This window comes from Calypte anna, chromosome 4 (genome assembly GCF_003957555.1).
Source record: "Calypte anna isolate BGI_N300 chromosome 4, bCalAnn1_v1.p, whole genome shotgun sequence".
Taxonomy (NCBI): Eukaryota; Metazoa; Chordata; class Aves; order Apodiformes; family Trochilidae; genus Calypte; species Calypte anna.
Window position 1 is genome coordinate 18501617 of NC_044247.1, and position 22385 is coordinate 18524001.

General features: G+C 36.5%; 1 protein-coding gene across 11 annotated transcripts in view; it reads right to left on the reverse strand.

Annotated features, from left to right (window-relative positions):
• The window catches only part of ATRX (ATRX chromatin remodeler), a 72082-nt gene that overhangs the window by 45409 nt on the left and 4288 nt on the right, over positions 1-22385 (reverse strand). For 4 of the 11 annotated variants that reach the window (XM_030449079.1, XM_030449077.1, XM_030449085.1 and 1 more), the window contains exons 2-9: positions 16941-17050; positions 13718-13773; positions 12559-12611; positions 10928-11052; positions 9544-9663; positions 5818-5927; positions 4237-4304; positions 426-3349 (exon numbers count right to left, since the gene is read on the reverse strand). In XM_030449079.1, coding sequence (XP_030304939.1) covers positions 426-3349; positions 4237-4304; positions 5818-5927; positions 9544-9663; positions 10928-11052; positions 12559-12611; positions 13718-13773; positions 16941-17050 — 3566 coding nt within the window. Of the gene's footprint in view, positions 1-425; positions 3350-4236; positions 4305-5817; positions 5928-9543; positions 9664-10927; positions 11053-12558; positions 12612-13717; positions 13774-16940; positions 17051-17142; positions 17181-17772; positions 17831-22385 lie in introns of those variants that run through there. The other 7 variants (XM_030449081.1, XM_030449087.1, XM_030449083.1 and 4 more) reach the window with 6 other exon arrangements.

Genomic DNA, 22385 nt, shown 5'->3' on the forward strand with positions numbered 1-22385 from the left:
CACAAAGATCACTTCATTTCTAAAATTGCCACAGGTCTTCAGTCATCTCTAGTGCAACACCCCTGAGATGACAAATCTGAGTTCACCCACTGCTTAAACCCAGATTCTGCTAAACAGTACCTGGCAACCAAAAGAGGTACAGGCTTCTGAAAGCTCTGATGCAAGGCAATACCTGCTGCAGTGCCAGGCTGTAGCTTCCCAAGCCCCCCCATTCTCAGCAACATCCTTTTTCCACCCCCAGGTGTCAAGCTGCACAAATTGAAATGGGTGTTTCCAAACCAGAAGTGGAAAACCTAACTGGCTGGAAATGTTTAAAAGTATATTCATCTTCTTCAGAAGATTTTCACTTCTAGATTACTAAAAGTCATTCAAATCTCCTGAATTTCCTCTAATTGTGTAATAACACACGAACATCTTTTGCACACCTGATGACTGACAAAATCCTGTACCAGCAGACAGCACCAAGTTTTCAGTCACTGGCATAATTTTCTGCTCATCACTGCTTCCATCACCCATTGAATTCTGTTCATCATTTTCTTCTTTATCAGATGAGGAAGATGAAGTAACAACCACCTTCTTTTTTGACACTTTCTTTTTTAAGTTATTCTTTTTATTTTCCTTCATTGACCCTCTTTTTACCTTTTTCTTACTGTCCTCATAAGACTCCTCATCAGAGGAGGACAGTGAGTCATTCTGTTCTTTCTTGGACATTTTTTTCTTGTGACTTAGTTTTTTCTTTTCTTTAGATTCAGTTTGTTTTTTACTCCGCACAGCATCTTCAGAAGAACTCTCCTCTTTCAGAGGAGATTTCTCAGCATCAGAGGATAAATCAAGTTGTATTGTTTTAGTCACTCTCTCTCTTAAATTCCTCCTTGTCTTTTCCTTAAGCGCAGGTTCATTTTTAGTTTTGTCATTTTCAGAAGAATTGCAGCTTCCTTTCTCTGGAGATGACTTCTCAACATCAGAAGAGGAATCATCTTCTTTCTTGTAACTTTTCTTTTTCAGTTTTTCAGATTTCTTTGCTTTGGATCCCGATCCTTTCTTATTCTTCAATCTCTCCTTTGAAGAGTCAGAATTGTGCTCTTTCTTTGCAGATTTGTCAGTACTCTCTGAGGAAGAATCTTCATGTGCCTTTTTCTTTTTCAAATCCTTGCTCTTCTTAGCTTCAGTTAGCTTTCCACCTCTAGGACAACTCTCCTCTTTCTCCAGTGAAGACTTCTCAACATCAGAGGAGTCATCACGCTTCACCTTTACATTTTTTTGTTTTAAGTCCCTGTTTGCCCTTTCCTTGGCAGATGACCCTTTACCAGTTTTTTTCTCCTTAGAAGAATCATTAACCTCTTTCTCTGGGGAAGACTTTTCGGCCTCATCATCTTCAGAAGATTTTGCTCTCTGTTTCTTCAAATTTACCTTTCTCTTACTAACTTTTTTCCTCTGCTCTTCTTCAGAGGAATCATAACTATCATCTTTTCGCGTGTATTTTTTCTTCGCTTTTTTTGCAGACTCGATTTTACTCAGAATTTTTATTTCTTTTTCTAGCTCAGAATCATAGTTTGAAGAATCCGAATAGTTTTGTCGTTTCTTTTTAGCAGCAGCTGAGTTTTTTGCCGATTTACCTCTTTTAGCATCTAGGTCTGAACCAGAACTGGAACTTTTCCTTTTTCGTTTTCCATTTTCATCCTTTACTGGTTGGTTCTTTAGCAAACCTGAAGCCTTCTGATCATTTGTTGGTGCTTCACTATTGCTGTCAACATCTGAAGAACTGTGGCTCATCATAGCTACTTCCTTAAGAACAGCTGGCATCTCGTCAGAATCTGAGCTATGCTCTGATACGTATGGCTTTTTGGATTTAGAAAGTTTATTAGGGCTAGGACCATCAGCAGCACTGTCAGAAGAATTTCTTTTGTCATTTTTCCCCCGGGGCTGTTTGGATGATTTTCTCTTGCGTTTTTCATTGGATGTGTCATTGCTGTCTTCTTCTGAATTTGATGTGAAAGGACTGACGTCTGTTTGGCGTCTCAGAGGTGTAGTCTTCACACGTGGGGACCTCCTGAGATCAGATTCCTCTGCAAATGAGACAGTTTCATTCTCCGTGGAAGGTTCACTGCTAGCATTATGATTTTGTTTTGCAGAATCACAGTTTTCTGCTTTTGGTACTACATCAACATCCTTACTTTCCTTTTCTGGACTGCCGTCCTGATCTTCAGCTTTAGCTGTAGACTCTGAAAGGGAAACAGGAGTCAATTTTACAACCAATTCTTTTGTTCCTTTAGCTGATGATTTTAACTTAGAACCACCTTTGGTATCTTTCACAGGCGTGTTCAATTTCATATTTGAATTTGGATTCTCACGATCTGTTCCTGCATTTCCACTGTCTTGCTCATCTGATGCTATCTGAACCTCCATAGCAGATTCTAGAGTTTCAAAAATATCTTCAGGAACAGATGAGGGAATGGACACTATATCCATGTCTAAAGCCTCTGTACTATTAGGTTCATACTGAGGTTCTTCACTTCTACCAGACCTTTTCTCTTCCCCAGACGCACACTTGTTATCTGTTTGTTCCACTGCTGGAACACTTTGATCCATGGGCTCACTGTCAGGTCGTTCTGATGGAACTTTCTTCTCTGCCTTTGTGGTGTCATCCTCTTTTAATGCCACATGTTCCTTCCCTTCATCATTTTTCACCTCGTTTTTTTCTGACCTACCATCAGTTTTTTTCTCTTTGGTATTTTTATCTTTGATTTTAACATTCAAAGCTTGAAACTCCAAGTTCAGACCTTCTTCTAGTGCCAGATGAGCTTTTTTCATGTCATTCAACACAGATTTAAAAGCTTTTAGCTGATACAGTTGCACAGTTGGGCTTATTTCTACATTTTCTGCAGCCTTTTTCAAAAAGCTTACGAAACGAGAATTCAGGTTTGCTGTAGTTTCAACCAGCTTTTTTGTTTTCTTAAGCAAGTCTTTTGGCACCATTAGTGCTTTATAAGAATACGTTATTGAACCTGAATACGAATCATCTAGTTTTTTTTCTTCACCATTACAATTTGAATTATTTCTCTTTGGAGAAAATTTGACTGTGTGGTCATATATTTTACTTTTTTCACTTTCGACTCTCATCTTTTTTTTGTTTTGTTGCAGTAACTGTTCTAAATTTTCAAAGACACTGTCACATGCAGTGACTAAGTCCAACAAAGGCTCTGGATGGCAAATGTAACAGTGCCACTCATTATTTTCATCCAGTATAGTCGACAGCTCCTTTCGACCCAGGTTGCGCAAAATGCACTTTTTACAGAAGGCGTTATGGCAAAAGTCACAGCAGATCAAATTTCCACCTTCAGCACACCACCTGGAAGGAGACACAAGAAATGGAAGAGTCTTATCAAGGTGATAAATTTCACAAGTTTACATATTCTACACTGTTTCTTAAAGAATATGCATTTTGAAAGATTAAGGTTAAGAACAGATAACTGAAACCATTAGGGCAAAGGCACTTGACTGAGAACTGCAAAGTCAAAAAATTAATGTATTAGATTAATAGTTCACAAAGCTGAAAAGCTCAGAAATATCCTAACACAATTTCAGCAGTGATTTTAAATAAGATTTGAATACAGAGTAAATATTTTTTTAAAAAATTTTTTTTTCCTGCATTATTCCTTTTGATAGTTTTTGAAGTTATTTCTTTTGCTTCACAGCAAAACCTAGCAGCTTAAGTCTTTCTAGCCTTAACTAGTAAGGACTAGTTATAATTAACTGGTATTTTATTACTGCAGGTACATATAAAAAAACTATGTCTCAACTGCATAGTCTTTCATGTAGACCTGGAAAGTGGCTGATGGATTGCAAAATTTTGACAGGATTAAGCATTTAGATGTTTGATACTTCAGTGTTTGGAAAGTGGAAGATGCATCTGGCAAAGTTAAGTTTCTGTGTCTCCTAAGATTTAAAACATCAGCTTCTATGCACACCTTCAAAGTATATGCAAAGTAGCATGCTATTTAGTTAAAAATCTGGTATCTTGCAGGTGTTTGCTATTGGTTTATAAAATGTTTATTACTTTTAATTACTAAAATAAAAATCTAATATTTACCCAAAATTCTGGTGCTGAGCATTTCTTTGTAAAAAAAAATTGCTTGTTAAGCTGCTATGTACTGGTCTGTGTCTGTGAACTTCATTATTGCAAGAAAACAAAAGCTAGGAGTGCTGTGGGTATTATTTCAGATTTTGTACACTTACCTACACTGCTCATCCATTCCATCTGAATCACGGCTGATGTCATCACTCATATAATACTTATAGCAAGTCTGGAAAGAAAAAAGTCAGGCATGATTTCAGCATGTTTTAGAAGCAAGCCACTAAAAACAGCAGCTGCAAGGTCTTCAGTATTCTCACCCTTTAACTTCTGCATTCATCTAATAAACATCTCCCATAGATACAACAGGTTGTAAACCATGACTTCTTATTTAGATGGCTCAAGGCTTATTTGGAAATGAAATAGGTTTTTGTTTGATGGCTGTGTATTGGCATATTTTAGAACATCAACTGAATGTTTCTCTTCAAATCTTTTTCCATCTATTTCCTATCTAGTTTTTTCCATCTATTTCCTAGGAAAATCAATACCATGTCTTCCCTGCCACAATCAATCCTACATGAATTAAAATTTTCAGCTGTGTTATCCTTATGTTAGCAACCAATCCCATAAGGCTTTTAATAAAAAGGTCTTCAGTTTTATTTTGTGATGGTAATATCCAAGGCTTCAAATGTCCAGGTGTAAACTAAGCATTTTTATTGAAAAATTAATAACAGTAAGAAAAAAATATATACAGAACTCAGCTAGTTGTAGCAGTGGCTTCAGTTACTGAATGCTTTAAAAAAGATTTTGAAGCTGTGAGGTTTATCTTTTCCTAGTAAAAAAGTTCTCCCAGACTTGAATAGGGATTCATACAAGTTATTAGCTAAATTCTGTCCTTTTAATCCAGTGAATCAGTAAATTCACATTCCAAAAGAGGCTTCAGCACACGCATTTCAAGTGATGATGCCCCTTTATTTGATACATTTATAGACCTGTTCAACTAAACAAAAAAACAACAAAAAAAAACAGTAAAAGCTGGTGTTTAGACACTTGAGGGAGTATTTATAGTCAAAGGAAAACAGATTATCAAGGGTGTGACTGTTGACCCAAGCAGGAGAAGAATAAGGAAGAACCAGGCACAGAAAGTAACAGAAGACATGGAGATAAAGATTGGGGATTTCCTTTTCTCTCTCACATTCATATCCAGGCTGTGTTCAGTTAAGAAAATATACAGAAAATTTATGAAAAAACAATCGCAGAGGCTGACATAAAAATAGTCCAGGAACTGCACATAAGTGAAACAGAGCTGGCTTTAAAGCTACTTTTCTTATTATTAGCCTGATGTTTCACAATAAATCCTTTTCCAGGAGGAATCCAGATCCAGAATTGAATTTACTCTTATAATACATTCTGAGTAGGCAGAATTTTCAGATATTATTTAACGTAGGGAAAAAAAAGAAAGAAAAACACCCCCAAAACAACACTAAATTCAATAGCTTTAAAACTATAAAAATAAATTACAAACAAACCACAGTGAGTTTAATGGGGGTCTAAGAATACAGGAATACAAATCTGTAAGCTGTACCTGCCTTTTGTTTTCTGCTTTTTGTTTCCTTAATTGGAACAGTAGTAACTGAAAAGTTTATTGGCTAAGAAATAAGAACTACTCCCACAAAAATCCCACCCAAATTACTAACATGACATTTCAAAACAAAAACAAGCAGTGCAAACTGTTCAGCACATACCTTACAAATAAGAACCTTCAGTGTAGGATGTCTATAGATTGAATCCTTTTGAAAATGGTTCACTTGTTGCCCACAAGCTGTACAGCTTACAATTCCATGTAGTCCTTCCTCTATAGAGAGGATTATAAACCACATATTAATTATTTTCACTTTAAGTTTTCAAGACATCTGTATACACCTTATTTCATTTTCTTACAGTCCTATGGTCTGTTACATTTTCCATGTACCCTTATTAAGTTACCACCCAGAATTAGAGACATCTTTCTGTAACTAGTTGCCATTTAAAGACTTTTCCTGGAATTTCTATACTTCACTCGGAGTCAAGGTACACATTTTTTTCCTTTGAGAGACTTAAATTTGGATTAACTGGTCACCTCATGAGAACACATCTAAGTAAGAGTCACCACCAAATTCTTTAAAAGCAGCACCGATATTTTGTACATCCTCATTTAATTTTGGTCATAAAGTACCATTTTAATTCATATTTGTATTATGGTATTTCTTTCACAAACATCTTTGGTTTTGCAAAGAAAAAAAAAAAAACAGGAAACCATTTACAAACGATGCATGAAATCTCTGAAACAGTGCCTGGAAAAAAATGCTGTTTTGTTTTTTATCCTTGTTTCCTTCTTGATGGTGGGGGTTTGGGTTCTTTGTGAAATGACAATTTTGCTATAATATGTATTATGTTGTCACCATCTTGCTGATGAGCTCCCCCAGCCTGTGTACCACTCTGCTGCTGCATCCACAGTCAGTCAAGAAAGCATTTCTTTCATGTCAATCCCTCAACTCCCTCTGAAAGGTGGTGAACTTGGGGTTGGGAGGTCTCCAACATGCCAGGCAGTTAAACTGACAAACTAATACAATGGGACAGTTTTGTTTTCAATAGCAGGGATGTTTTCAAGAAAAAGGAAAATCATTTGTGAAAGCTCATACACTCAGTTCATGCACTTTCAAAAGTGAGAGAGCAGAAGTGATAGATTTCAAAAGCAGACAGAGGTTTGATAAAGGATCATTTAACTGTGGCTTGTCTCTCTGCTGCCATATTTCATCAGCAGTTTAAGGAAATTAACTCAAATAGTTAAACTGATGGTTACAGTCTGAGTACAGATTATTTATCTATTATATTATACTACTAATTATTTAAATTATCACTACCACAGAATTAGAACCAAGCACCAGCACCATGATGTTAAGGAACTGCATGAACATTCTCAGGACTCAAGTTTGCTATTGAAGCACAATCTCAAATAGCTTCCAGGCCAGGAAGAACAACTAAAACACCCTTAAAACTCCATGAAAATTCCATGAGAAGTGTCCCTGCCCATGCAGAGGGGTTGCAACTAGCTCATCTTCAAGATCCCTTCCAACCCAAACCATTCTGTGATTCTGTGACAATAGGAGGTCTGAAATTTTGGAGCCAAGATCTGTTTTCAACATCAAGGCATGCCTGACTGCCTGGACTGCAGAGTCCATGGGCTTGCAAATCAAGTTTTACCACCTCAAAAGCAGCTCAAACACCTGTTTCAAATGCTGCTGGTAAACCTTGAATGAACACATCCATCATATTAGAATGCTTGGAAACAGCAGTCCACATTCCACTATATCAAGCAGCACAGAAGCCTACCCAGGCTTTGACAGACATCAGAGTCCTTAAATGGGTTGTAAGAATCACAGAAGGTAACAGGCAACTGAGGGAGAGAATAAGAACAACTCTCAAGTCCCATGTCACTTCCCCCTTCTCCATATCTTTCAGATGAAGCACTACTGCCTCCTTCCTAAAATCTGCAGTTTGACCTCAATAAGAACAAAAAGAGGGCAACTTATGAGGTATTTGTAAACCACATTATAACTACAAATTATGACAATCCAAAGAAATCAAACTAATTCATTACTACTTAGAATGTACTTCCTTAAAAAACATTCCTAACTAATAGTTTATTAGCAAAATTACAATTGTAACCCTTCTGCAGAAAGAGAACTTGAAAGTAAGGACTGACACAATGCCTCTTACAGTTTTGGATAAAAGCCAGAGAGGCCAGAGTGCTGTTAATACTATTTCTAACATAAACAGGACATATAACTCCTAACAGAAACGTGAAGATGTACTCCACAAAGAACAAGATAGAATGGCTTTTTAAATTTTATTGTTATTAATTTACTTGCACTGTACACAGAACTTAGGATGCCAAATAGTTGGGACTACAAGCTTACCTGCTTGAACCAGTAATGCTTAGTTTTGTGTGTGCACAGAGGAGGCACAGCCTGCTAGCAGTGGCTTAGGAAGTGGCACTTTGATGGAAGCAGACTTGCTGCATGCAGCTGCAGAATAAGTGGATATGCACAACCTCTTCTGTGCAGGTTACAAACAAAAATAGTTTTGATACATTTCTTATCCTGCTGCTTTTGAGGTAGACTGCAGTTAATTCCTCACCTGGCCTGGATATGGGGACAGCACAGGAGCAGACAGCACCTAGTCTATTTCCCTGAAAGTTCTACAGGAGCTTAACACATGTACCAGATAGCTTTAAAATCTAGTAAAAGGTTATCAGTAGTGACACAGATACAGCACATTCTCTAGAGATGGAGAAAAAAAGCTGCAAGGGCAGGTTATATGAATTGTCCCTGGCATGCAAACACAGGCCACAAAGCTCAAGCAGAAGTGTCCTATCTTTTTCATACTATATCCCTTAAGATTTATGTTGGATCTCTCACAAAATTGTTATAAACTCAAACGAAAAAAACATTCCTATACACTGAACAAGATATCTTGCATGAATAGAACAGACCTTTCAAACATAATGCAGAGAAAATGTCAATGCCCAAAGTGAGATTAAAACCCATGCATGAGCCCATATGTAAGAACAAGCATTATTTCCACAGTCACATTTTACTCCTCTTCAACCACAGATGGAGAAATAGCACTTCTTAAATTATAATAACACTTTAAAAGGGAGCAAGTCTCTCAAATGGTTCAAAGGGAAGAATGATCACTGTGTACAAAAGGTGTCTGAGTATCCTGGGTAATGCTGTAGGTGTGTGAACTAAGACATCGCTGGTGGTATTAATGAAAGTATCCGTGTTCTTATTGGCTACTTCATACATAACCTTCCCTTCTTCTTAACTTTTTGGGAAAAAAAATAAAGAAGAAATTAATTTATCACCATTAGCTACCCAACTTCCCCTCAGTTGCAGCAGCAGCTTTTCATGATCTTTAGAAGGGCTCACTAGTGGGGAATTTCCCACAATTTAAAAACAAAACCAAAAAATCTTTGAAGAGGTTTTAGGCTTGGTGTTGGCTCCATGATTGATAATATACCTGTACATGTGCCTGCTTGAATGCAGTTGCTTTCTTGGTCCCTGTTCCCCATCAATGGTGTTCCAATAGCATTCCTTATGAAAGGAATGCCTATAACACCTGATGGCAACCAAGCAACTTGCTGAACACAAAGCAAAAAGGCTTCAAATGGAGTAGCTAATGATGCATCCTATACCTATGGAAAAGAAATTTAATGGGAACTAATCTTAGCTTTCACTGCTGCATTGCAGGGGCAGCAATGGAGGCTAATTTCAGCCAGCTAGAATCCTTAATGAACAAAAAGCCAGAAGAGTGGAGGTATTTTTAGGATAATTTATCAGAAATAGGAACAATTTTTAGATGTACCAAATGTGGTCAATAAGCAACAATTTAAACCCGTTTTAATAAATGTTTTAAACTGTATTTACCTCCACGCTTTTTGGGAGCTTCGGGTTTCATTTTAACGGTATTTCTGCTTCTAAATTCAGGCCCTTTAAAATCATCTTTGTCTTCATTCAGCACTGGCTCAGGCTGTACAACCACTGTACCTAGAATAATTTTATTTAGAAATTGGAAACCATTACACATCCAAATGAAGTGCAAAAGTGCTGTTTAAATAAAAGCTGACACAGTATCTTAAAAAAAAAAAAAAGGGCAATCTGTTGACTAAACTCAATCAAGTTTTGAAAGCACAGATGTTCACAGAAAAAAAAAGGAAAACAAACAAACAAACAAACAAAAAATCACCACACACTTCAAATTATGTCTGGTTTGCACTTGGAGGACAAAAGCCAAAGACTGAACAGACTACGAGGAGCAAATTGTGCTCCCTCTGCCCTGATGTGGTAGATGCAGAACAGGACTGTCAGACACAGGGGGACAGGAATTCCTGTAGGACAGGAATTTGCAGTGCAGAGCTACAAACAAGGGTCTCTGGTTAGGCCACCTGAGTCTATCAAAAGCCTTAGAGTAACTACTGTTTTCTCTCTCTTTTCCTCCAGTCTCCCTCATCTTCATGTAATTCAGTATGAAATAAATGAAAAAACAACTAAAACCTGTTTTGTCTTTAACAAAAGTTAAAGATTCACTTTTTTATTTCAGTGGAGGAGAGTATGAAAATTCTGTGAAGGAAAAAACATCTTTCCTGCTTCAGAGCTTGGTTTTAATAGACACTGGAAATAATCTAACATTCTCAAAAAGTAATATTAAAGTGGCTGATATAAATACTGCTACTCATGCAGTAAATAGTAGCAGTCCCACTATTTTTCCTGTAACTTCCATAGCAAAGAAATGGAAGAGATTAATAAAACTCACACTATGGTTAAGAGCAGTGGAATGCCGGGTTATAGCATTAACTATTGAAAAGTGTGCTTAAAAATAGATCCAATAATGAAATTTCCCCCAGATTTAGTTTTGCTTGTGTGGATCTAATTGTTAATCCCCTCAAAGACAGAAGAGTAATGGAGGACTTGCAAGTGACAGAGTTTGAGACTTCTACAAAAGAACAGAAATAAATTATTTCCCCTGTTTCAGGCTGGTTTTATACAGTCATCTGTAAACATTAAGCCACCAGCACATCCTGGTGTACCCACAGGCTAAAGGATGGTGGCTTCAAAACATAATGTGCTTGGTTTCCTCTTTTAAATGTCTGTGAGTGTCTGTGTGTGTCTAAGCCTGTATGTTTGTATATAAAAGCCAACAGGATCTAAGATAGGCAATTTACTAACACATGTGCATTCTAGTTAATTATTTATGCTGCACCACAATCTTGGCTCATTTGCTGAATGCAGGAACAAAGAAAGACATAGCTACCTTTAGGCAAGCTCTTCATATCAACATCATTTTCTGAGTTTTCATTTGAAACATCTTCATTTAGGGTTTCATCTAAGTTTTGTTCGTCATCTGACCCAACATACTTTGTTACAACTGTAGGTTTCCTGCATAAACAGAAAAAAAACAAACACCATGAGAAATAATACACACTGAAATACAGGTAAGCCTGGAGCTCTGCAAGCAAAACAGAATTCTAAATGGATAAACTGAAATTTGGTTTAAATTCATTGAAGATATTAGGAAGTGGGATGCTCTGTCTTCTTAAAATAAATAACTTGTAGGGTATTTTTCTTGTTAGGAACAGGAGTTCTCCCTTCTATATACTAAAAGATATAGCAATAACAGATTTTTGTTTCACAGGCTTGCTGTATTTTTTTTTCCATAAAATCAAGGTTCTGTGTGCTTTAAAGAAGGTCTGATGTGTTTTAAGAAGCCTGATGAAACAAAAGTGAATGCCAACTCAGAAATCTTATACATCATTCCAACCTCAACAGGCAGTGCAAAGAGAACACAACTATTAGCAAATGGCAGAAAGCAGCTTGGCAGAAAAGATGCTTGCAAAGAAATAAAGAAAATGCAGAAAGAAATGAAAAAGCTGACTGGTGAATAAACACACCACTAGCCAGAATTTCATACAAACATAATAAAGAACTGAATCCATTAAGATAAATTCATTTATTATGTCAGCACAGGGATTAAAAATATAAAATGAAGACCAATGTTAAGCCTAATTTTTGGTAGACTGAAGGTAATACTTCTGTCAGTATCACAGACAGTATGGTAAATGTATGAGTGAAAACACCTTTACTGACAGACAGGAAGCAAAAACCCAAAACTTTAAAAATTACAGAAATGCAGAGTTAAGCAGGACACTGGATTTAGAAGGTGAGGGAGAAATTGAAGCCAAATATAAAGCCACAGTTGCAAATACGGAATTACAACAAACAAAAACGTAACAATGAAGAATACTACTGAATTCCAGCAGACATGATAAAATAAATTTTGATAAGGAGTGAAAAGAGAGATACAACACTATTAGAGAGCAGTAAGAAGGCAGCTGTGCATTTAGAAGAGCTCACCTAACTACAGAATATACTAGGAACTGAAAAAGTCTACTGTTACTTAGGTGGCAAATAGCATTAAAAAACAAAAAAAAGATTAAGCAGAGACAGAGCAATCAGCAGTTCTGCACAGGTCAACTTAATAGCACGTTTTGATTTTACAGCCTCCTAATAATAAGGTATATAAAGATTATATAAGATTATATAATAATAAGGTATAGAAAGACTTTTTTTTTTTAATGACCCAATTTACATTTTTGGAAGCATCCTGCATGTAGAAACAGCAAGGGTAAAGGAACAATTGTATAAACACCTCTGCCCTGAAGATATCAGATAATCTTGTTGTCTTTGTCGATAAAAAAAATCAAGCTTTAGCCTTTGACCCTGAAAGATGGTTTGAATTTTAAGTGTGTTATGAGGCATTTGTTTTACCAGCACTATCTTAATGGATTTATTTTGCTGTATACTAGTACCTGGCATAATGCAGGGACTACTCTATAGTTTTACGCGCCAAAATGTACTTTATGTATTTTTATTTTTCAAACCAACCTTTTTGAACGTGATGATCCTAAGGATTTGGTTCTTTCTGAAGAACTACTGCCCTAAAAACAAGAAAAAAAAAGTAACACATTTTTGACTAAGTAACCTAACAGCAAAAACATTCTTCAGTTAACTAGAATACATCTCAGAAGTCAGCAGGGTGAAGGGTCCTTGATGGCTGGCACGTGGCAGCTCCCACAAGTACACATGGAAAAATTGCCAGTAGAATGCAGACACTTGGGATCTGGCTCACTGCCAGGAAGGGCTGGATGCCTTTACCGGAAAACTGGTTTTCCAGAGGCTTATGCATGTTGATCATAACTAGGTTTGGGCATTACCAAACAAATACCTCAATTTACTGCAGAAAAGGCAAACTAAGGCAGGACACTGGCACTTTCTCTACGTGTTAATATATTGTGTTTCAAACAGGAGAGCAGCCATCAGTAAGAAACAGCACATGAAAAAATGTTTTTGAGGTATGTAATACACCATAAAGAAGAAATTTTCTCATGTTTAATAAAGATTCTGTATTTACATCTTTTTTATTTTGAAAAAGAAAGCATATTTAACTCAGTACCCACAGTTACCTGAGTAACAGGGTACAAATAAGTATGAGGTAGAGACCAATTCTTTTAAAGCAAAACTAAGAGCCTGTTTACACATAAACTAAGTAACAAGATAAGGATAAACAATATTAACCAAACTTATTTAAGAAGAAAAAGTGACTTTGCAATTATCTGAATCTGAACCCATTAACAGCATCTTGCATTTCTTAACAAAAGTGCAATTGCATATCTCTGTTTAGTAAAACTTAACTGTATTACAGACCTTTTCCCCAGGAATTCCTGTGCATCACAAAGACACTAAGGTTGTCCAAGTAAATTTGTGTATTTCAATAATTTACAAATAAGTGGGGTGGGGGTGTAGGAACAAGATTACTTTGAATATGCCTAAATCGAAGTGAATATAATTCAAATTGTACAGTTAATTTTAAATTTATTTTTAAACATTTTACACCTAATGTTTCTCTTCAGTATGTATGAGGACATTAACTGAGTGGTTCTGGCAATAGTAAGTATTTATTGTAAAAGTAACCAAAAAAAAAACCAAAAAAACTGAGATCTCATACTAGCCATGCAACTAAAATTCAAAGCATTTTTATTCCTACCTCTTCTCTACTGTTCTCCATTGAAGATGGACTACTCTTAGGTTCTCTGCTTTTACCTATGGAGAGAAATTGAAGAAATCCTCTGAATTCAAGAAATTCTTCACATTGTTCCTCACATTGTACATCACAGAACTGTTTGTTTCACCAGCACGATTCAAGACTATTGTGTGACTTCCAGAGACAAACTGGACCGCAACAAAACACAGTCCACTGCATGGCATAAATGCTACAGAAATCATTTTGAAGTGACATTCAGCTCAACCACTGCCAGGCTGAAAGGCAGCCTGCTCACTGCTGGTGAAGATATCCTGAAGAAATGGAAGGGCAATTGCACATGCAGAAACTATATGGGCAATGTCTTTTTTTAAAATCTAAATCCCTCTAAGCATTTTCTATTAACACATCTTGACACTAAAAACTGGGATCATGGAATCATAGACAAAAATCCCATTTGATACAGGGTATTAGAGCAAGTTTCCAGTTCCTGATCTTGGAAACTGACAAATATAGAACCTAAAGGCATGCAACCTATTAGTGTTTGTTCCACAAGTTATCCACCAGTCTGGGTAATGGAAAATTTCAAGTTCAGTGTTCAATGATACTTGAGTGAAGTTGATCAAAAGTCTTCATACCATCAGCATTTGAGTACATGTACTACTGAGAAACACTCAAGTAAGAGTGGTAGCATAATTACAGGATATGATGACCACTGGTGACCTTAATGTATGATTGCTACCACTGCAACTGACTGTATCTTTACACTTCAGTTTTGGGAAAAAAAACACAAAAAAGTTTCTTCCATACTTAAAAGAAATTGCATCACTAAATAGCAATATAAAATTTAATGCTGGGTATCTGACCTAGGCTGAACTGTTTGGGTAAATTTTCAGCCAAAATTATCCACCATTTCCGCTCATGAAGCTAAAATAGGGGGAAATAAAAAATGGAAACAAAGGTTTTGGCCATTTTAAGTAGATGAAATTTCCTCTCTGGAATTTTACTGATGTTCTCTCATTCTGAGGAAAGAACCTAAACCTTAGACAGAGGGTGATCTCTATTCGGAGACTGGACACTGCCACCTTTCTACTCTTGACCAATTCTGCCCAAGCAATAACTCTATCAAAAATACCAGTCTGTAGATGGCTGGAAGAGATTTCTTTTGTTCTGGTGGCAACAATTTCTGTCAGTCCTGCATTCAGCCTGCACACCTGGTGTTCCCAAAAGCAACTGATCATGCTCCATTGCCAGTTTCTACGTGTGACTGAGCTGGCCATGCACCATTCCCAGAGAATGGAACATGCTGCCTCCCTCAGCTTCTAGTGCTGACCCAACTGCACAGGCTCCATCCACTTCAGGGCTTTGAAAGCACAGGATTTCCCCTGGGACTGCTGCTTCAGGGTAGGGGCTGGTCACTTGAACCAAGAGTAGAAGTCAGTCTCTCCTACACTCTCAGTGATCCTCCTGCTGGCACTCGTGCAATGTGGAGGAGGGAGACATCCAATTTGAATGCAGAGAGGGTAAAGAAACATTAGTAAGGCTATAAAGACAAATACTCAAAACCTAAGAAAAGACAGCATGAAAGTTACCAGTGCAATTGCTCTTTGCTTATTACTCCCAGCATACAACCATTAGGGTACAGTTCAGCTCCACAAGAGGGAGGTGCTCAGTGAGCAACTGCTTCATATTTTAATGGACCTGTGTGTTTGGCAGGGATGTGTTCCAGTTCTCTTGAGCAACCATTTATCATCTCCAGCAGCAGCTCCCTCCTCACATCCCTCTACCCAGTAGTCTACACACCCTGAACACAATGAGATCCTTTACTACATAAACCTGATTTGTCACTGACTATGTCTATCACTTGTAAACTGAATGAGAATGTGGACTTAAAAAAAAAAAAAAAGCACAGCTGCAAAAAAAAAATATTATAGAAATATAACAGAATAGCAGAATAACAGAAGTTGTAAAGGGAAGTAAATTTGCATGGTTAATTCTGGCTTTTCCTAATATTTAAGTGTTTCGTTCTTGACTTTTCAGCTTCAGTGTATTCTTTTTTAAGAAATAAAACCTGAAAGAAACAAAACCTGAGATCTCAAAACAAACACTGGAACTTGCCAGCTATTAATTAGTAGGTGTACCCTTGTTTCAAAACAAACCTGTATTTTAAGGCAAGAAGTCAACTTCTACTTTGTAACCACACAGGATTAAGGGAAAAGATTCCCTTTTCCCAGTATGCTCCCCAGCAAAATTTCACTTTGAGATGCATCTACATCACAGTTGATTATTCTGCTGAAGTATCACAATAATAATTTTTTTCCTGTGTTAACAGTTCAGTGTGATGCTGACACAAGGAGCTTGGCACCACATGGCAGCAGACTCCCTCTCAAGAGAAAACATTAAATGATAATAACTGCACACCAGAAAACCCACACAAGCTGATTGCTTAGGACAACAGGCGTTTGAAAATAAACTCAGTAACACAGCCAACACACTCTCATTCTCCTGTACTGTATCACTTCAGCACAACTATTAGCTCATTAAACTGTAGAGGCTGAAAGATTTTCCAGTCCAAGTGGGAAACACATTTCACTGAATAAAATTTGTTTTCAAATTATAACAGGCACTTTTATGAAATAATTCATCTTTTTATGACTGTAATCAAAACAAAGTATTTAAAATTTGTTATCTATTTCTGACTTGTAAATAGAAACTTCTAATATCAAATCTGACCTAGTGCAGGACTAGGTAAGGACTCTGTAAGGTTTTTCAAAAGTATTATTTTATTTTCAAATGTTTACAGCACACATGTAGAAACCTTGTCCAAGTAATTATGAAAGCATAACCTGCAGAATTTCTTCTGCAACTACCAACACTGCAAAAGCTTTACTTCAGGAGAAAAAACAAGATCCAGCACTTACACATTCTGGAAAACTGAACAAAGAAACTCTAGCACAGCAAATTTGTGTATGTTTGCCACCTCATGTTTCACGTAAGGTTCATTACCAGCAGGATCAGCTTTTCTTCACATTTAGAAAAGATTCAGAACTGAAAGAAAAAAGAGTCTCAAAGGCCTACTGTGTATTTATCAAGCTATCACCACATAAATCACATTAGGAATTTGCATTATTGCCCCAGTGAAGAGTAATGAAGCTAAATAAGAGCACACAGTTATTTGCCTTTAGAAACATAACTCCATTGAAAACAGAACTATAAAATGTCTTTTTACCTATGGTTTTGCTTTTAGATAATGGAGGAGAGTTTGCGTCCTCAGATTCTTCTGATGAGTGAGCCAAGAAGTCATGAAGTTTCTGCACCAACGTATTCAACTTACTTTCACTGTTAAAATACAAGTAAAACTTGAAGTTACATATACATCTCAATCTAACTGAGATGGAAAGAAATTATGTTTATTCTCAATTAATACACACCTACAAAAGAAACTCAGTTACTGCTTAAACAGTTGTTTCTGCAAAAGAATATCAAAAGTAAAAAACCCATACAATTTTTATAAACCTTGAGTAAACAATAGGGGCAGCTTATTGACAAAAAAGCACTAAAGACTCCATTAACAATTATAATAAAAAGCCTATTTAAAAATAGTCTTTACTGTTTAAAATTACTTAGGAATTCTGAATGGCAATGCTACTATGACAAGAAGACAGCAAAGAATTAAAGTTCTATTTTAACATAAGATGAACTGGTAAAATAATAAATCTTTGGTTTATTACCAATCACCTGGGAATATAAAAACCCAGAAGTAACAGCAGACTTTCACCTACAATCTCAGACACAAACAGGTCCACTGAGTATGACAGATCTATAAGGTTATGCAAAGTTTACATTAAGTCAGTCATGGACAAACACACTGTGTATGCTGTCTTAATTTTTTCAAAACACAACCATGGAGGCTCAGCCCAGTTCTCACTCTGTTTGTAAGAGTATTGACAATGCATTTATAGAAAATAATACCCTGGGAATTTTCACAAGACAGTTTTAGACTCCAGGAACACACAGGAGTCGTGTGTATACTCATTACAGCAAAAAGACAACACCTTCACCCTACAATTTTGCTCCCTCTCATTTTGCATTGTTTATTTCAGATTTCCTTCTCCCAAAGCTTCTCCAATTTCCTCACTAAGTGCCTTATTCTAGTGGCAAGCACACTGGCAGAAGCCAAGGGCCACCCTGTCGGATCCCCCCGTATCAAAAGTTAGCACTCTCAGCTGTTTGTCACTGCTTCCAGGGACACTATCAGTCCTCTAAAATCTGCCAGCTGATATGGCTGAGTCATCAGACCTTATCTGCTACCAGACATGGGTTTCAAAGTGTTCAACTCCACCATCCCTTCATAATTAACCCAGCGAGAGGCTAAAGGCATCCATCTTTTTTAATTTCTATTTCCCTGTTACTTTCTTCTGATAGCTTGTTGGTTTCACAGCTTGGAGGAACTTCCAGGAGCTCAATCCATTTACCTTCACCATCTCCACTATTTCTCTGAACACTTTAATTTATTAACTTCTAACTTTCAATTTTACTACTGCTAAAAAAAAAATAATAAAAAATAAATTAAAAAAAATCACCTGTTTCATAAGAACACACATTTGAGCAGTGACTGAAAGGGTCTCATCACATTAATGCAAATTAGTTCTTAAACCAGTGAAAATAACTACATATAGAACAGCCATTAAAAAAAAAGTATCTAATTTCCTTAACTCTTCTGAAGTACTCAAAACAGTATTTTGTAATGAAAAGATTTTCTTCATGGGTAAAGGACACACTTCTTTTGAGACTACAAGCCTATCATCAACCACCTGAGCAACTTGGAAAGAGAGTGTAGCAAAACAAGCCTGTTTTTCTCTCAGGTGTACCTTAATTTTTTTCTCTCATTCTGTTTGAAAGGCTTTCCCTCTAATTACTGGACTCATATGCTGCTCCACAATTGCCAGTCCTTAAACCTGGGCTCCCTTTCTTGTCATGGATGGAGGGCATACTTGGAAAACATTACAAAAGATGCTAATGGTACACTTCAGTTTCAATAGGCTACGTGCTCTACCTTAGCAGGGAGATTTAATGACCATTTATCAGATTATATTAGAAAAGTTGAAGATTTGTTCAGAATTATTTGATAGTAAAAGCACATAAGAGATTTTATATCCGTTCCAGATGGTCTGAAGAACTAATGCACATTCAGAAAGGCCACAGAAAAGTACATTTTTAGAAGTGTAACCATAAAAAGACCCACATGTGGAATTCTGCTTGTTTAGTTTAGAAATAAGCTTGTCTTGGTAACAACATTTTAGAAAATAAAATGGGAGCTACATATGAGTTATAATATTATTGTTCTCAATACAAAGCACATTCAGAATAGTGTGCACGTGTCCTTGTGGCTAAGACTTGGAACATGATCTACTCCCGTTTCTTAACTCTTACCCTGACTAACCAAAAACTAAAATCTGCAGAGCAATATGTTCATGCTGACAAGCATCCCTCCCACAACCCCCCCAAAAATATAAAAAAAGAATCTATGAGCTACTACTAAAAAGTCTTCTCAACTTGCTTTTCCTCTTGATTAGTCAGCATTTTTTACCATAAGCCCGTAATAAGGAATACCAGGTCAAATATATTAAAGGTGTTACACTTAATATACTTCACCACAAAGAAAATTTAATTTAGGGCAAGGCTATACCTGCTTTTGTACAAAACTCATTTTATGGCATGCATATATAGTTGAGAATATATTGTCTGTAATGTTCTTAAAGCTTCTACTACAAACTCCTTATTCTTTGTAATAAATTAATACTCATCCACTATTAAATCACACAAAATAATTCACATCCACTATGTAAATCATAACTTATAAACTGTGGTTTTAAAAAAAAATAGGAGCCTAAAATTTTAGAACAATCTCAGAAGCACTAAATGAAACAAGCAGACCACCTCTACCATACAGCAACACTCCCTACACCATTTCCTAGTGTTTTCAGGCTTGCATGTTCTAAGCAAATGGCTTCACCATCATTCTAGAGCTATTTCAACACTGTTTAGCCTAATTAAAGCAGGAATGAAAAGAAAGGTGTCCTACTATTATTGGTTTGGCCATGAACCTGATTTGTGACCTTGGGAAACTATCTTGTAAGAATACCATTTCTTAACTAAATTCAGAGCAAGTGCTGTCATCTTTACCAGTAAATGCCTGGCCCTTACTAGGATTTTTAAAAAGTATATATTAGGCAAACCTCATATGAAGGTTACATGATGCTACAAATCAACAGAACACAGAAGAGGAAAATGAGGGAAGAGGGGGTGTCCTAATTTAGGCACAACATAGTTAAACCAGCCTGGCTGATGACTGTTGTCTGCTTGTACATACTTCCCTGTATTGGGTTTGTGTGGCAAGATTCTGGTAGCAGGCAGGGTGGGGGGAAGGTGTTTTAAGATTTGGCTTTCTTTTCTCCTTACCCTACACAGATTTGATTGGTAGTGAATTAAATTAATTCCCAAGGTGAACTATTTAACTCATGATGGTAATTTCTGAGTGATCTCCCTGTCAGTGAAGTAGGAGTGCTTTCCAGCTCCTCATCCACCTCAGTGTTGACAAATGTGCTTTTGTAAAACCTTCCTGTATTAAGTACTCACCTTCAACATTTGTCTAATTTTTTCTGTTTAAACCTTTAAAATAGTTCAAGAGCACAAGCTTTTCAAACTCATCTTTACGGTTGCTTCTTGTTAAGCCCCAACCATTTTTTCACTTCTGAAGTTGAAATGAAATACTGCAGAACAAGAAGTATTAAGAAGAAATTAAATAATCCTTAGGAAAAAAAATTCAGTACTTCAGACTAAGTGTAGGCTGGTTCTGCAGACTGAACAAGCACTAGTAGCTGAAGCACATCAAGAATTCTGGAGCACATCTTTCAGCCTAGCTCCACACTCCAGACCCCCCCAACACTATCAACAAAACTGAAAGCAAGGCCAATCTGGAGACTTTTTTCAAGAATGCCCTTCTTGATTCAGATGCTAATATGGATGCACCTGAAGTTCTCAAGGATAGAACACATTTTTCCATAACATTTCTATGTCTAATGTCTTACAAACATGATCATCTTCAAAAATAACTGTTTCATCAGAAATAAAGTTCAAATTGACTTAACAGCCAAACGTGGTACTCAGCATCCTCCTCCCCCTCCCAGTTGTGTAATTTCCTTTCATACTGTCTTAAGGCTTGATATAATCAGGCCAGCATTGTATCACCTGCAAATCTTCCTAAAAGTTTTTCCTGGTGAGAAGGAAAAGTGTTAGACTTAACTCAATTCAAAGACTTTGGTTAAAAAGGCAAAGCCAACAAAGTCATTTCACACAAAACATGTCAATACTGTGAACACACAGGAATGAAGTAACTTAAGACTGCTGTAAAGAGCGAAAGTTGACAGCAACCTACAATAGAATTTATTTTCTTATCCCTAATCAGAAGAGGAGTGAACACCTTTTACAAAGGTGGAGAAAAAGCACATTTGTATCCCAGTGGTTGTTTTTTAACTCAACAATATTTTTCCAAGAGCAAAACAATATGGTATTTTGTAGCCTAAATCAGATTAATATTTTGTCCCTTATGTATAAGATAAACCTATATACCAATTGGTATCTATATACCAATTACACCAAAACAAGTCAGGCTTTACAATCAGGATTCCCACAGAATGTTCAAGTTGGGCTGAACCAACTCTGCTGTGAAGGGACCCTTGTGTTTAGCCAAGTGGAAACACATTAAACTTATGAAATCAGACACTGTCAGAAATTACCTGAATACCAAAGCTCTGACTGAGAAGAGATGCAGGCACCTAGCACTCCAAACTCAAGAGATTCTACACCTAGGACTTTGTTAACATCTTCACTCTTTTACTTTGTTTAGAGCTGACTTTAAATCCACAGGGATTAATCAAGTGATATCTACCAGAGGTGAAGACACTCACTGATGTGGATTAAGTAACTTTGGAGCTTTAGTACAGCGTAACAGGTTCAGACAAATAAACAGAATTATTTTCTTCCAGACACTCAAGGGGAATGTGAAAGTAATGGTTCAAAGTCACCAAGAGACCCTTTATTCAGTTTAAGGAATATTACAGTTTTTGTTCAGATGGTATCCAAACAACTGTATCAGAATTTGGCTGAGAGTTACCTTAACTAAAAAGTGAAAAATCCTTTGGTTTTTAACATGTTTCTTTAACAGAGGTTTTTATTAAGATAATAAAAAAGATTTTAAAAAAACTTAAGACAATCTCAATGTTAGCTTGGCTTGAATGCTGCACAGAAGTCTAACTTCAGTGACAAAAATGACAAAACTGAAAGCTGAAAAAGACTTAAGTCAACCACTTGAAAATCTCATTACAATATTTTCACCTTCATGAGACAAAAATCACAGCAAACTGAATACCTCACTATAATAATTCATGAAAAAAAAGCTTGATCTAGCAGATATAACATACAAAACGAAGTTGTACTTAAAAAACTCTAAACAAAGTAAAGGGTTTCACATCCAATAGTGTCCTGCCTCTTCTCTGTCTAAAACTACCCTCTCTTTTGCTTCCTTTGCCTTCTCCTTCCAGTTTAACACAAATACTCAACAAGACATCAGTTATTACAAACTCTAAGAATTAGTGTCTCTAAGCCTTCCAGG